At 42.9% G+C, this 17052-nt stretch overlaps 1 protein-coding gene across 1 annotated transcript in view; it reads right to left on the bottom strand.

The window, feature by feature from the left end:
- Nucleotides 1-17052, bottom strand: part of zap70 (zeta chain of T cell receptor associated protein kinase 70) — a 109542-nt gene that overhangs the window by 55803 nt on the left and 36687 nt on the right. The window contains exon 2 of the mRNA XM_078555846.1: nt 12741-13204. Within this exon, the coding sequence (XP_078411972.1) occupies nt 12741-13142 (402 nt within the window). The 5' untranslated portion in view covers nt 13143-13204. The remainder of the gene's footprint in view (nt 1-12740; nt 13205-17052) is intronic.

Below are 17052 nucleotides of genomic sequence, written 5' to 3'. Positions count from 1 at the left end.
GAAGCTAGAAAAAGGTGGTGGGGTAGCAGGAAACTACAGCCAGCCTAGCATCTGCCTTAGAGAAATTGTTAGAATCATTATTAAGGAGGTTATAGCAGGATACTTTGAAAATCGTTGTGGGGAAAGAAGGTCATGTGACTAGTAATCATTTTTGAAATCTCTAATATAACCACTAAACGCAGAAGAAAAGAGTAGTCTGGAGAAACTGCAAATGGAGCAGTAAAGGAGTTCCCTTCTCTTTTACTCCTCAGGTTATAGCCCTATATCTTGCAGCTTTAAAAATCCAGCACAGAGATAATGAATGCCCATCAAAAGGACCCTCAGGAGCAAAACTCATCAATTTCTGGAAAAAACAGATTATGGATTATCCGGAAATTGCAGTTCCATGGACTTCAACTCAACTCCTGGAATTTAAAGGAGCCTGGAAAACTCTCTGTCACAGCAAAGAACTCATAAACCGTGAACTCTCTTTTTACCTTTTAGTGTTGGGCTTTTAATTCGGCTAAGAAAGTAACTACCTCCAGTATAACTTGTAAAACTTTGCATGCTTGCGTACATTTGAATGTGGTTCATCAAAATTCGAGAAGCGTGGGTATATCTTTTTAAATATTTTGCTGTCTTTACCTGGGTGGGTTTTTAACTCAATAAAAACTAAGCACTTTTGTTTTAAAATTTCCAAGAAAGCCTGCCAGACTTGTTTCTTTGCAATCAGTACATAAATGGTTAAACACAGATATTGAGAAAATTCCTTCAACCTTCTAAATCCTTCATAAACCCTGTTACAGCCGGACCTGGAGTGGTAAATTAGGGGAGTCATTTTTTACCCCTCCTCACGTGATCATGACAAGTGCGACAGGGCTCAATGCTGGTGCCTCAACTATGTAGAATCTACGTCAATGATTTGGATGAAGGGACCGAAAGCATGGTAGCTAAATTTTCTGGTGACACCAAGATAGGTAGGAAAGTAAATTGTCAAGAGGAGGTAGACAGTTGTAAAGAGAACATCATTTTTCCAATATCACTGTAGGATACTGTGAAGCAGGCTTGTGGGGGCTGTGTGTGACTAATTTAATTAGACTGAAGACAGTCAGACTGCAAGGTTTAAGTCATCAAAGGGCTTGGTGTAAAGCAAGCATTTTTGAAGTGGAAATGGACAAGCTAAGCTGGGATACAAGTAAATACAACATGAATAGGAATTTGCATTAGAGGATAAATAAGGAGTGAATTTTTGGCTATTGGATTTTGAAGAGGAAAAAGGGAGTTTTACAACTAGAAAAAGTCATAAATAAATAAAGCAAAGTTATGAAGTCCAGGTTGTTATGGCCCCGCCATTGCATGTCTCCCCTGGCAGATGCGGTGAGCCATTTAAACCTCCATTCAATTAAGTGTATTTTTCCCCGAAAGTGGCGGCCATAAAGACAACATGAAAGATTTTTAGATTCTGGGAAAGGTAACTTTCAAAACAAAGTTAAAAACAATGTGTTTAAAGATGAAAGGGGAAAGTGTATTTAAGGAAAGATTGAAAGCTGTATGGTGGGTGGCCATGTGAGATCTTGAAGAAGTGTGCAGTGCGAGCATACTCCTGTGAAGGAAGCAGCTTCTAGCCACCCCAGAGAAGTGTATGGTTGTTCCAGAAAGCAAAGTTTTGTTACAAGCCTTGGATTTCCATTGTTGAGTGAGAGGGAGAGAGAAGCTTGTGAAATACCTCCCTTATAGCAACAGTGGGTGCCTTGTGGTAATATTACTGGAAGTTTTATAGATTAAGAATCTATAGGGAATGTTGCCTGGGAAAGGGTGTTTATTTGTGAGTCTAGCTATGTAGAAATCTTTTGGGAAATGTTATAAGACAAAATTTAACTGTGTAACTATAACCTTGTGTGTTTAAGTTTTCTTTTCTTTTGTTAATAAATGTTTTAATTTAATATTTAAAATCTCCAAAAGTGGCAATGGAATCTTTACTTCTGATTTCAGTACCTTCTCGTAATAAAAATATAAATTTCAAATCGTTGTGATAGCTTGGCCAAGTTTCCTTTAGGGATTTGGTCAGCCCGGCAATTACCATCTGCCATATCATAATACATTCAGCAAAGGGATACAGGCAGGTTAAATGAATAGGCACAAATTTGGCAGGTGGAGTATAATGTGGGAAAATGTGAACATGTGCTCTTTGGCAGGAAGAATAGAAAAGTAGTATCCCATTTAAACGGAAAGAGATTGCAAATCTAAGAGGGATAAGGATGACCTGGCACATGAATCACAAAAAGTTAGTGTGCAGGTAAGCAAGTGATTAGGAAGGCTAATGGAATGCTGGCATCTATTGCAAGGGGAAGGAATATAAAAGTAGGGGGGTTTTACTGCAGCTGTACAGGGCATTATTGAGACCACATCTGGGATACAGTGTACAGTGATGCTCTCCTTATTTGAAAAAAAGGTGCCCGTAACTTCCAAGCTCCCCAGCACGGGTTTGGGGGGGTACCCCAAAGATGCACTCGGGAATCCCTCTGGGAAATTCCCAGCTAAGAGTTTGCACAGCAATTGCCCAGAAATGCACATTTCCTCTGAACAACTGAGCTGCAGTGGGGACCATTTGAAAATGCAGTTTAAATCGTTAACTTCGGAGGGTTCCGCCGGGATAATACCAATAGTTACTCAGAAAAGGTTAGAAGAATTAAAACCTCTTCTAGCTTCTGAGTAACTAATGTAAAGACCCAAACAGGCCCCATGGACTCTCCCCATCACCCCCCTCGACCCCACCCCCATACAGGACTCCCCCTAACCTCTGACCTCCGACACTCCCCAACCTCTGACACCCCCATCCCCGACACACCCAACCCCCTGACCTCCAACAACCCTCACCCCACCCAACCTCCAACACCCCCACCCCACAACACCCAACTTCTGAAAGTCCCTACCCCACCCAACCTCCGACAACCATCAACTCCCCAACCTCTGACACTCCCAACCCCAGCCACCTCCCAACCCCCATTCCCCCGACCTCCAACACCCACCACCTAACCTCCAACATCCCCAGTCCCCCACACCCCAAACACTGACACCCCCCAACCCCCACCCCACCGGCTTCCGACACCCCTCACTCCCCCTACGTCTGACACTCCCCACCCGCCTGACCTCTGACATCCCCAACCCCTACCCCCTGACTGCCGACACCCTCAACCCCCGACCTCCAACACTCTCCACCCGCACTCCGACTTCCGACCACCCCCACCTGCCCCCTTCCTCTGACCCCGACCTCCGGCCTCCGACCTCCTGACCGCCGACCACCCCCCTCCCTGAAGCCCCCTGACCTCTGACCCTCCCGGGGCCTCTGACCGGCACCCACCCATCCCCTCCCGGACCTCCAACTGACCCCCCTCAACGCCCCCCTGGGACCTCCGGCTGACACCCCCCACCACCTCAGATCTCCAATTGACCCCCCCCCCCCCCCCTCCCCCACAACCGGGCCATCCTCCAGATAACCCCATCCCACAAATGTTATGCACTTACTTTAGATGCTTACTTTTTCCCTGGTCTGTCAATTTCCCTGGCCCTTTCAACTTACCTGCTTTACAACAGCAAGTGCCGTAAAAAATGGGGTGCAGCCTCCTTGAATCTGCTGGATCTAGACTTCGCTGGGGCCTGCGAGGAGTCTTTCATTGCAGGCCCCAAGCAGCTCCAGCAAATGGAAGTGGCAACGTTATTTTCAAGACCAGGTAAATAGGTACTTATTCCTTCTAATTCCTGAGGGCCAGCGCTTTCTGACACTAGTCGGGGGTTACAGCCCATAATGGCATGAAAAGCAATACAGAGAAAGTTCACTCAACTCAATCCTGGGATGAAGGGCTTATCCTATGAAGAAAGGTTGAACAAGTTGAGCCTTTATCCATTGATGTTCGGAAGAATGAGAGGTGATCTTATTGAAGCATATAAGATCTTGAGGGGACTTGACAGGGTGAATACTGCACAGATGTTTCTACTTGTCGGGAAGACTGGAACTAGTGAACACTGTTTAAGAATAAGAAGTCTCCCTTTTGAGACTGGGATGAGAAGAGATTTGTTCCCTCTTCCCCAGAGAGCAGTGGGGGCTGCGTCATTGAACTTATTCAAGGCAGACTTAGACAGAATTTTGATAGATGAGGGAGTCAAGGGTTATGGGGCACAGACAGGAAAGTGGAATTAAGACTGCAATCAGGTCATCCATCATCATATTGAATGGTGGAGCAGGTTCAAAGGGTCAAATGGCCTACTCCTGCTCCTAAGTCCTATGTTCCTTATGCTACGCATTGCATTGTTTAAAGATGAACCAGCATTTGAGGAATATGGGATCTCGACCCTAGGGCCATATTGAACAAAAGAGAATAGTTGAACTCAAGTTGGGGCAGGTATAAGAGTGAATGACAATTGTCAACTACCATTGTATCGTGGTGGTCAGGACCCCAGAAGTGTTAACCCTGCTGTCATGTGACTGAAACTAACTTGCAGGGACAGCAGTTAAAAAGCCTTGAACAAAACAAATCTAGCTGAGAAACATCCGAAATTTCAGAAGTGTCTGCAGTATCATTGCTGAAAGTCTTCTATTGCAGCCAAAGAACTGTACTTGTTCCAGCTTCCTGGTCCACCTGAGAACCAATCTGCTGGCTATTTACCTACAAGAGACTTTGCAGCTTCATGAGAATCCTTTGTTTCTAAAAGGCCTTCACTCCAGCTAAAGTACAAACTTAACTAAGAAACCTGCACCAACAAAGAGACTGAGTTATAAATTCATTTTTAAAAATTATGGTTTCAACTTCATTTGTATCTAATATTTGTGTGTGTGATAGTGTGAGTGAGACAAGTGACTGAGACATTATATTTTAACATCCGGAGAAAGTGAGTGATAATAAATAACATTCTTTATTTTTAAAATCACCAAAAAGCCTGCTGCTGGAATTTATTTTAAATTGGGAAAAATCACTCTGAGGGTAAGGAAATGCATACACCTTACATACAAAAATCCTGATTACGGACTGGAAGGGAGCACACACATATTCTGTCCGTAACAATTGTTATTGGTCGATATCCTGGAATTTCCTACCTAATACCATCTCCACAGGTCAGCAATAATTCATGGACAGGACCCGCCACTGTCAGGGACAACTAGGGATGGGTAACAAATGCAGGCTTCCCATCTCACCCATAGGCTGAGAACAAAGTTTAAAAAACATAGCCGAGATCAAATGAAAACAGTAAATGGTCACAATCAGCACACTATGTAGTATTCTTTTGTTCATGTAGCCTCTTCCCATTATTGGAGCTAACTAGTCTAACATTTATAAAAATACCAGGAAAAACTCAGCTGGTCTGACAGCATCTGCGGAGAGGAACACAGTTAATGTTTTGAGTCCGTATGACTCTTCAACAGAACTAAGGAAAAATAGAAGAGAGGTGAAATGTAAGCTGGTTTAAGGGGGGGTGGACAGGTAGAGCTGGATAGAGGGCCAGTGATAGGTGGAGATTGCCAAAAGATGTCATAGACAAAAGGACAAAGAGGTATTGACAGTGGTGATATTAGCTAAGAAATGTGCTAATATGTGACATTAAGGGTAGAAAGCAGGACAAGCAAGGTACAGATAGTCCTAGTGGGGGTGGGGTGGGGGGGAAGGGATCGAAATAGGCTAAAAGGTAGAGATAAAACAATGGATAGAAATACATTTAAAAATAATGGAAATAGGTGGGAAAAGAAAAATCTATATAAATTATTGGAAAAAGGGGGATCGGAAAGGGAGTGGGGATGGAGGAGAGAGTTCATGATCTAAAGTTGTTGAACTCAATATTAAGTCCGGATGGCTGTAAAGTGTCTAGTCGGAAGATGAGGTGCTGTTTCTCCAGTTTGCGTTGAGCTTCGCTGGAACATTGCAGCAGGCCAAGGACGGACATGTGGGCATGAGAGCAGGGTGGAGTGTTGAAACGGCAAGCGACAGGGAGGTCTGGGTCATGCTTACGAACAGACCGAAGGTGTTCCGCAAAGCGGTCACCCAGTCTGCGTTTGGTCTCTCCAATGTAGAGGAAACCGCATTGGGAGCAGCGAATGCAGTAGACTAAATTGAGGGAAGTGCAAGTGAAATGCTGCTTCACTTGAAAGGAGTGTTTGGGCCCTTGGACGGTGAGATGGGGGGAAGTAAAGGGGCAGGTGTTGCACCTTCTGCGGTTGCATTGCAAGGTGCCGTGGGAGGGGGTTGAGGTGTAGGGGGTGATGGAGGAGTGGACCAGGGTGTCCCGGAGGGAACAATCCCTGCGGAATGCCGCCAGGGGGGTGAAGGGAAGATGTGTTTGGTGGTGGCATCATGCTGGAGTTGGCGGAAATGGCAGAGGATGATCCTTTGAATGCGGAGGCTGGTGGGGTGATAAGTGAGGACAAGGGGGACCCTATCATGGTTCTGGGAGGGAGAGGAAGGTGTGAGGGCGGATGCATGGGAGATGGGACAGACACGGTTGAGGGCCCTGTCAACCACCGTGGGTGGAAAACCTTGGTTAAGGAAGAAGGAAGACATGTCAGAGGAACAATTTTTGAAAGTGGCATCATCAGAGCAGATGCGGTGAAGGAACTGAGAAAATGGGAAGGAGTCCTTACAGGAAGCGGGGTGTGAGGAGCTGTAGTCAAGGTAGCTGTGGGAGCCGGTAGGCTTGTAATGAATATTGGTGGACAGTCTATCACCAGAAATTGAGACAGAGAGGTCAAGGAAGGGAAGGGAAGTGTCAGAGATGAACTATGTGAAAATGATGGAGGGGTGGAAATTGGAAGCAAAATTAATAAATTTTTCCAGTCTAACATTTCATTGTCTGAAGATTCCATCTTACCGAACTTAACCTAAAGATTTAAACTATTGAACCCATTTAGATAAACCTTAACCATTTCTAGACCCTGTCAAATTTGAAAAAAATAATTCCCTGATTCAAAAATACCTTCAAGCCTAACACTTGCTGTGCAAATAATTCAGTATGTATTTATTTTAATGTGGCTTGGCTCCTTCCTCAAGCTTCGGAGAGCAGCAACATAACTGTTAAAGCAGCTATCACAAAGCTAAGATTCGACAAGTAAGCTTCATTTCTGTCACAATGGCCTCTTTCTACATCTAAATTGTTGCAAGGATAATTCTCCAGGGGGCGCCCCAATGTAAGATAATTATAAGGTGCTATCATCCTCATGGTGGATCTCAATGGCTAGGTCAGTCGACAAAATGCTGCTGTACTCAGGGATAATTTGTAAGTTTGTAAGCACATAATGAAAAGCAAGAGAAAGTTATAAGTGTTCTTTAAAAAAATCCTCAGCTGTCAATTAAAATGAGCAAGTTGAATTCATTTCTTTCTATCAGGGCAGTGTCAACAAATTCAATGCCAGGGTGAATTCTTATCAAAAAGGGAAAAAAGCATGGGGGCTGCTACTGTGAATGATGCACAAGAAGATACTGGCCTGCAACAATAAGAGCATGTTCATTATTGGCTGCATCTAAAGGTACATTAAGTGAGCCTTGAATACCATTGCAATGGCTGAGGTTTTCAGCTGCTGTCTGCTCGTCTTTCAGATGAGAAAAGCAAACAACAATGAGTTGAAATCTCCCCTAATGTCTCTGATGTAGATTCAGTCTTACCTTGTGCATACATAATGTTCCATTCCACTGCTGTCAGCATTAGAGGAACTCAATTCAAATATTCTATTAATATTGAACAAATATTAATAGAATATATTTGGTAGTACAGAACTTGAGTATTGCTGAAAAAAGGGACATGTCTAAGCTTTTCATCTTACACGCCATCAGGACTCCTGCAAGAATACCAATATAAGGGGAAAACAACAATTTATACTGTATGGACAGAATTTTCTGCCTGCTGGGTGGGCGGGCCCGACCCAATCTCCGGTGGGCGGAGAGCCAATTCCAGCTGGAGAAGCGGGCCCCGCCGCCATTTTACATGGGCGGGCCAATTAAGGCCCGGCCAAAGTGACATCCGGCGGGAAGCGCTATGCGCTTCCTGTGCGGGCAGGGGGGGGGGATTCCCCAAAAGCGAGAGTGCGCTCTTTCGCACATGTGCACGAAAGAGCGCACATCTCCCTGAGGCAAAGTGCTGCCTCAGGAAGATCGCTGAAACTTTTAAAAATGTTAAAAATAGAAAAAGAAAAAAATCCTTAACATGTCCCCCTTATGTGACAATGCTGGTGGATGAGGTTTCATGTTTTTTCTATTGCCTGCCAAGGCTCCTGGCCTGCCCGCCAATCTTAATGTTGGAAGGACTGGTCCTTTAATTGTTTCAATGATCCTGTCAAGGGCCTCAATTGGCTATTGACAGGTCGGCGGGCGCACAGCTGATTTTGCTGTGCCCCCCCCTCCTGAAAATTTAAATGGGGTGAACCCCCGACGTCATTTTACGCGTCGGAGAGCGGACCCCACCCCCTGTTCGCCGACGACAAAATTCAGCCCTGTGTGAAGAGACTGCTGATTGGTTGGCAAGTGACATTGCCAAGGAGAATGCACCACTGATGGCGACTGACAATCAGCATTCTCTTCACATACAGTATAAATTGTTGTTTTCACCCTTATATTGGTATTCTTGCGAGTGTTCTGATGAGTGCAAGATGGAAAACTCAGACGTGTGTCTTTTTTCAGCAATAATATTGAACAGCTTTATCACCCAATCAATGCTTTCCCCAACATTATCCACCATCTTAAGCACCCCCCTCAATCAAGCACTTGAATTTGATGTCAACAAACCTTTCATTAATGTAAAATAGGCTCAAATGTTGCCCATCTATGGTTCACAATTAGCAAGACCAGCAGGTGCTGGAAATCTGAAATAACAAATATAAATGCTGGAAATGCACTACAGTGGATTAAGGGAAAGACAGGTTATAGCCTTTCAGGTATGCACCCTTCACAAGGTACTGATTCATTGGCTCACAACATTTATTTTGAGCAACCACTAGACATATTCTGCTAGTTTGCCAGGAATAATCTATAATTATCGTAATGTGGCATACTCATTTATAAAAGTGTTAACATCTATCTGAAGTTCCTTCTGCTGTTACTTTAATCCTTTCATTTTAAGCAGGACAAATAGCAAAGAAAGGAATGTCAGATGAACATGCATGCTAATATTCCACAGTGTCACATTGGAACCCATATTCTGATTAAGATTCAAATTACCATATTTTTACTTTGACCAATTAAATTTAATTTTAAAAGCCGACTTTTCGGCAAAGGAGGAAATGTGAAATGCCAGGTCAAGGAAGTACATTTCAGTATTCTTCCCTGCAGCAGGGCTGCATTGTGAGAGGCATTGTAAGACTTCTGTTTCTGCCAATAGCTACAGGGCCTAAATTTTCATTGTTACAGGCATCTAAAGCCTTACTTAATATTTTGTGTCAGCCATGGCTCAGTTGGTAGCACTCTCGCCTCTGAATAACAAGGCTCTGAGTTCAAGTCCTGCTCCAGGACCTGAGCTCAAAAATCGAGGCTGGCACCCCAGTGCAGTACTGAGAGAGCATTGCACTGTCAGAGGTCTTGTCTTTCAGATGAGGAGTTAAACTGAGGCCCAACTGCTTTCTTGGGTGGATCTAAAAGATCCCATGCTGCTATCTTGACGAAAGGCAGGGGAGTTATCCCTGGTGACAGGGGAGTTATCCCTGGTGTCCTAGTCAATATTAATGCTTCAATTAACATCACAAGATACAGGTTATCTGGTCATGATCATATTGCTGCTTGTGGGAGTTTACTGATGGTACTCAATGGCTATAAAGTGTTTGAGATGTCTGGTGGTCATGAAAAGCACTATATCAGAGGTGGCCAAACCACAGCCCTTTGATATTTAGAATGTGGCTCATTCCTTGTGCTGTTAAATAGTGCCTTGGAGGGAGGTAAACAGCTGGGGGCAGTCTCACCAAAACCAGCTTCACAGAGGGAGAGAACCAGAGGGCAGGCTGCAGCACTGGAAGGAGGGAGGAAGGAGAGTTAAGATCAAAGAATCATTCCAGCACCCATTGCAAGATTTCTTTCATAGGGCAGAATTCTCCCCCCCGTCAGGGGGGAAGTTTAAGAGCGGGCGCGGGGAGGTGTGCCTCCATGGGGGTGCACCGCCATTTTACGTGGGTGGGCCAATTAAGGCAATGCAATCCCTGTGCAGGCGGGGGGGGAATACCTGTGCCGAGAGTGTGCTCTTTTGTGTGCATGCGCGCAAAAGAGCGCACTCATCTCCCTGAGGCTAAGTGCTGCCTCAGGGAGATCGGCTCTACAGTAAAAAATCTGAAAAATAGAAAAAAAAAATGTCCCTGACATGTCCCCTCATGTGACTGTCACAAGAGTTGGAACATGTCCATCACTTTTAAATACAGTTTAATTACATTTTTTAAAACCTACATGGAACTTCATCCCACCCGTGGATGAGGTTTCATGCTTTTTCTAATGCCCGCCAGGGCTCCTGGCCTGCCCGCCAACCTTAAAGTTGGATGGGCAGGTCCATTAATTACTTTAAGACTCTGTCAATGGCCTCAATTGGCCATTAACAGGTCAGCAGGCGCACAGCTGATTTTGCTGAGCCCCCGCTTACCTGAAGATTTAAATGGAGCGGGGTGACATCGGGAGTTCCGGCCGATGTCATCCCATGTTATTTTACGCGTCAGCGAGCGGGCCCCGCCCCCTGCTCACCGACCGGGAAATCCTGGCCATAGTTTCCCGCCGGTTTTACATAGGGCCGCGTGACCTTCAACGCCATTCTCTCTGGCTCCCTAACCCACCCTCTCACTGCTGACCCTCCAACTTGTGTCCTCTATCTGGAAAGGGAGTAAACAGTTTAATATGAAGCAGGAGTTTAAGAATCTACTGTCTTGGGACACGGGTACTCTGATTCAAATTGGTTCAGTAGGTGGTTACAATTTTTTTTCTAAATATCCCTGATAACTGTAAGTTAATTTAATTTAAGCAAGCATATTAACATATTGAATGCAAGTAAAATGTAACAAATAATTCAGATTTAGAAACTGTGGTATGTACTTTCTGGTTATTGGAGTTAATACATACATTAGCCAACATTCTTGCATATATATACTTTTATACTATTTGCCCTTACATTCTTTTAAAATATATTTCCTCACAAAAGTGTGTGCAATAGTAATAAAAATATGTCTGTAAAGGTGGTTCTTATCTTGCGGCTCTTGAAAGTCTGCAGGTTATCAAATGCAAATCTTTCATTTTTCCTTCATACCAGCAAGCTGCTTCTCCCCCTTCCTCATTTAAAATACGTGCTGATTCCTGGTTGGCATTTGTTCAATAACTACAACAAATAGCTGATTCCTGAAAGCCATCCAGTTTCACTTGGAATGAAACTGAATGAGTGACAGCTGCACTGCTGGACTCAGGCTACGACGAGGGGTGAAAAGAGATCAGCTTCTCCTCCTCTCACCCCACCTCACCATGAGGCGTCTCCCTTTTTCACCTCGATCCTTGATTTAAAAGGCTGTGTGTTAGCGTACGATACCAGAAAGACACCACACACGTTTGCAGTTGTTACACTAATGCAAAAAGCTAAGCACTATGAAACACTGGGCAGCACTACTTACAAATTAACATTAAACCATGAGAAAACTAGTTTGTGGTATTTCACATTGTTCTTTGCACAGACTGAGAAAATAGATAATGATTGCAAATAAACCACCCGCAGATGAATGTTTATGAAATATGGCTAATAAATTTTAGGGGTGTACTAATCACTAAAGGCCTGATTTTGACAACCCTTATCTGAGAGGAACAAGGGGTGCAGGGGGTCAAAGTTGGAAAATTGTGGTATCACCAGATCCATTTGAACTGTGCACTATTCACCATGTTTACAGGCGAGTTTTGGACAGTGTACAAGGTCTTCGCCCTTGAAGACAAGAGACCCACTGAAATGCAAAACTCATGCAGCCATGTTAGCCTCGCCAGGGTAACCTGTGCCATGCAGGAGCAGGCCCAGAAGAAGGCTGAGAAGATAAGTGAATTTAATTTTTTACAGTTCCCTTCTTTGCCAGGAACAGCAGGCAAGCCTCCAGGCGTCACTAGGAAAGTTTGGACCCTCCCTTGCCCTGGCTCCCCCCACTCTCCTGACAGCAATTGTTTGCAAAAGCATCCCCTCCCCCTTAAACTACAATCAACTGTGGACCCTCACCCTGTCCCTTATGAATCCACTTGTCTGGCTACTGGAGACTATTTCTTTGTGGCCCCAGCAACCATCTTCTGCCCTGCGATTTCCAGCTCCCATCTGCCAACTGACCTACATGTCAATTCCTCCTGGCAGGAGTCAGTCCTGGGATATTGTGATCCTACTGTGCAGTTGTGTGAATTTAAAGCTAGCCCCACCATCTTCCTTGGCGTACTCACACAGTTAAAATTGGGGATTAAACTAAACTGAATTATCACTAATTTTTTTAAATTCCATTTTTCGGACATTTCAGAAATGCTATGAATGTTTTACGAAGCATTTCCCATATCAATCCTAGCTGAAGTCCACTACCAGAATCTGATTGTCCTTTTGATTAATTTGTGAATTTTCATGTACTAATTTTATTTTTTTTGGTGCTTACTTTCAGAGTAGTTAACTTATTTAATGTATTACATATTTCTGCCACCGGTCACTTTTAACCTGAATCACATCCTGAAATTAAGAACAGTTCAATCCTAAAGGAGGCTGGATTGACTTGATTAAGCTATGCACTGATCCGTAAGTTTTACTTTAATAATTACCTCAAGGTTCCATGTCTGGCGAGCGTACTCTCGCAGCATGTGTTCCCTAATATTGTCAAATACTCCAGGCTTGGGTTCAACACCAGATGGTCGAAGGCAGGGTTTCTGAAGTAGACAGCAAAGTCCATCAGCATCTCGAGAGTAATATTCACAGAGCTCTTCAGGCCCACAGTGAGGCTTACCACCAGCAATGGCATAAGTTCCATTTAGCTGACGTTCAATTGGATAATGATAGGGCGTCAGATCATAGACAACTGATAAAACATAACCTCCGATGTTACGCAGACATTGGCGCAACAGGAAGAGACCATTAGACAACCCTCCCAACTTCAGGTATTCATCAGCTTCAGAACGGGAGATGCTGCCATAAAAAAATGGCAGGTTGTAAGCAACATCACGCATGGTCACTTGGAGTTTCCTTACTTTCGATCAGCACTTCTTAATTGTTTCTGGCCTTGTTTTACCTAAAGAAAAACAAAAGGATCAATATACAGAGAAAGTGTTTAGCGTAACACAAGTAAAATTTCTAATAGATAGTGTTTGACACCTTATCATAGTTTACATTTTAAACAGTGGAACAATGAGAATAATTAAAAAGCAAAAGTAGGCATGAAAAATTTCATATGTGGCTATTGGATGACATTGTAGGCTTATATAATTAAAAGACTAATATTTTTTCTCATCCCCCTGCTTTTTGTCTAATGCTTGTCAGCCAGAGAGTTTCTGAAGAAAGCTGCATCTGGCATGACCTAAATTCGCCTGTATTGCTGGGTTGAGGCCATCACCACAGGCTCATCATTACCCATAGGTGCCCAGATTCAGAGGCAGAAATCCAACTGCACCTGAAGGCCATAGATGGCATCAGCTACGTCCCAAAATCGATGGAGGACCTGAAAAAAATAAGTCAAGCTTTTTCAGAGCCTCTGTGGCCTTGCTACCTGCTCTACTCGGACGCCCCAATCTGAGCAGACATAGGCACAAGGCCGAACACCAATTTCTGAATCCAGCTTCACCAGAGTAAACGTGCATTGGGGCCTTATCTGTAGGAAAATGAACATGATGTGTCTCCAATGTAAAGCAAGCTCCATTCTTGCACCAGTTCAGGGTGCAAATACTTCTCTGGGGAAACCTTGGAAAACTGCAAACAGTACGAAGGGATAGAGATTCATGGTTTTGGATTTCCATCCATATTTCCTTTGCTTTTTTACTACGAAGTGAGCATTTCCTTGGCAGTTATCAGTGGAAAACAGCTGCTTATTATCAACCCTGCTGATAGTCATATTATTTCTAGACTTAATTTTCAAGCATTTTAATCCAATGCAATGAAAGCAGATGATAGAATGATGTAGAAATCAAATATTATCCCAAGCAGCAGAATTTCTTCTGTCTAAAAAACTTCTGGGAAATTATGGAAATCAAAAATAACTTTGTATTTTAATCCTGGTCTAGCTTTTCTGATTGGTGGCCTTATTTCCTTCAATTATCTGATTTTTCTGTCTTGAGAGGTATTTTCATGCATCAACCATGACTGTCTTGAGTCTGGAGGCTAGGAGTTACCAGAACAGGATTCAAGGGGACCTACCACAACAGAGGGATAAAGGCAGTCATTCAACTTCCTTTTGAACTTTAAAACATTTTTTAGAGAAAATTTCTCTGGTGCTCCAGGGGCCTGTGCTCTGAGAGAGCTTGCATCGACCCCTCTGTTATTAAACATTTAAGGTTCCCTCCACCAAAAACTGAATGCTGGATGCCAGAGTACAAAAGGTGGCCCCTCTATATAGCATTCAAATTGGGCAGGTAACATAGTAAGGCCATGCTCCAACTCACAATGTGTAGGGACATTTCATGCTGCCTGCAGGAGCAACTATAAGAATATGACTAGGCACATCCCCAAGCACATGTCTGGCCCATTCACCAAGCAGAATTTGTCCAATATTCATAATAAATTAAATACATCTCCATGTCCAGTCCCTCGGTTGGATTTTCCCCTTCCTCAGATAAGACAAGCAGTCCAGTTACATCGCAAATGGTAACAGCGTCCAGTATAAGAACTTAAACATCCATGACTGGAAAATGAGCCAGAATCAGGGATGCAAACAAAGAGGAAGGTGAAAGTTCCATCCCCAGGGTGGGTCTCGCAGAATTAGGGCCTGGTTTAGTTCCGGTGTGAAGTGGATTGGTCTTTGCTGTAAACTTGTGAAATGTAAATCTGGTGTAAAGGCCCAAAATGACTCCAAAGTGAAGTGGATTGTAATTTCCTCTTCCAGTGAGCCTCATTTTGTGTGCAGGTCAGGCAGGATGCTGACCCTGGATTCAGGCTTTATTTACTGCAATACTGATGCAAAATGAAACACTTTGCATTAATGCTACAGTTGTAATGTAAATGTGTCTTTAAGTAAATTGTATTCATGTATACATATTTAAATTGCAATTAACTAGCCTTCAGGGCACGAATGCAGTAAGTCACTTTTGTTTTGATAATAGTTCTCTCTGGATGATACTCTGTACCAACTTGGGCAGGAAGAAGAAAGAAAAATGTTATCTTTATTTTTCCAACATGCACATTATTAAAGAGAACAATCAATGTTACTTTTGTTGTTCTTTAATCGAAGAACAAAATACTGCGGATGCTGGAAATCTGAAATAAAAACAGAAAATGCTGGAAATACTTGACAGGTCAGGCAGCACCTGTGGAGAGAGAAACAAGGTTATGACTTTTCACTGGAACTGAAATGTTAACAGTGTTTCTGTCTCACAGATGCTACCTGACCTGCTAAGTATTTCCAGCATTTTTTGTTTTTTAATTTCTATTGTTCTTTCCCTTTTACAAATTCTACTTTCTCTGCACTGAGTTTTTGTTGAGGATGATTTTTGGAGATATTTTTATTTTCTGTACCTTATATTTATTCTCAAACTATTTACACCAAATGTTTATTGCTCTATTTAAGCTTGGAGGATTAAGATAATTTGAACTATGGCCTTCAGGGTATATGACTATCAACAATCTGTTTCACAATCAATGTATAGGATATGTATGTGAAGAAAGGAAACACTTCTACCTTTGAAGGATTCTTTCTTATTGTCCTTGGCATTTGCAAGAATTAATTAGGCACCTTAATCTGTTCTTTTCTAGATGTAGAGAATGTGCATTATTATCTGGTATAAGGCACCAATGTGCATTTGTGTTCTTGTTCTTATCAATTGAAGGGCTTGATGCATTTATATTTGTTGAGCAAAGTGCATTTGATGTCATCGTGCATAACAGTGTTCCTTACAGCTTGTCAAAGTGGTGATTTCCTGCAACCACGTATCATTCATTGGGACAAACATCTGATGTAACTGATAATTTAATAGAAATGTCGTTCCAGATGATAAGGTTCTACACTAGAGATTATTTGCAAAAATGAAAGTGCACACAATTGGAGGCAGCCTTGCAACACGGGCTCGTAATTGGATGGGAGGTAGGAAACAGAGAACGGGAACGTTCTTTGGCAAGTGGGATGTGAAAAGTGCTGTTCCCCAGAGATCTATATTGGGACTTCAGCAATGATTTAGATGGAGGAATAGGGAGTTATATGTCCACATTTGCTGATGACACTCAGTTAGGAGGCACAGTAAGTTGTGTAGATCAGAACCGGGAGTTACCAAGGAAAATAAACTGAGTGAACAAAACTATGACAGATGGAGTTCAATGTGGAAAAGTGTGAACTCATCCATTTTGGATCTGAGAAACACCAATTATATTATGCCCTTAATCAAAAGAAACTAGGAACTTTGAAGGAGCAGAGGTTACCATGTGTACAAATCACTAAAAGCTAGTGATCGGGCACAGGTAAAATAATCAAAAAAGGTTAATGGAATGTTGACCTTTATCTCAATGGACTTTGAAGTCAAAGGTCAGGAAGTAATGCTTCAGTTCAGTTCAATACAGAGCTTTGGTCAGACCTCATCTGAAATATTACATGCAGTTTTGGGCACTGAATCTCAGAAAAGATAAAGGTCCTGGAGGGGATCCAGAACAGATTCACCAGAATCATACAAGGGCTTAAAGCTTTAATTACAAGGATGGGTTGCTGAAAACTGGCTTGTGTCCTCTTGAGAAATGCGAGGGGATGATTTCATAAAAGTGTTTAAAATGCATTACTTAACATATACCTACATGACATTATTTTTTATTTATTCCCCATGAAGCTTTTGCCTTTCTCTTGATGGAATCGGGAGAATTGTTAAATTAAGCATTTATATCTCTCTGAGCGAAGGATGCACAGGGTTACGTTTAGGGTTAGGTTCACAAACTATGCACAGCAATGTA

The sequence above is a fragment of the Cetorhinus maximus genome, chromosome 13 (genome assembly GCF_964194155.1).
Source record: "Cetorhinus maximus chromosome 13, sCetMax3.hap1.1, whole genome shotgun sequence".
Lineage (NCBI taxonomy): Eukaryota > Metazoa > Chordata > Chondrichthyes > Lamniformes > Cetorhinidae > Cetorhinus > Cetorhinus maximus.
Note: the sequence above shows the minus strand (reverse complement) of the source record. Positions and strands in the feature narration are given on the sequence as shown.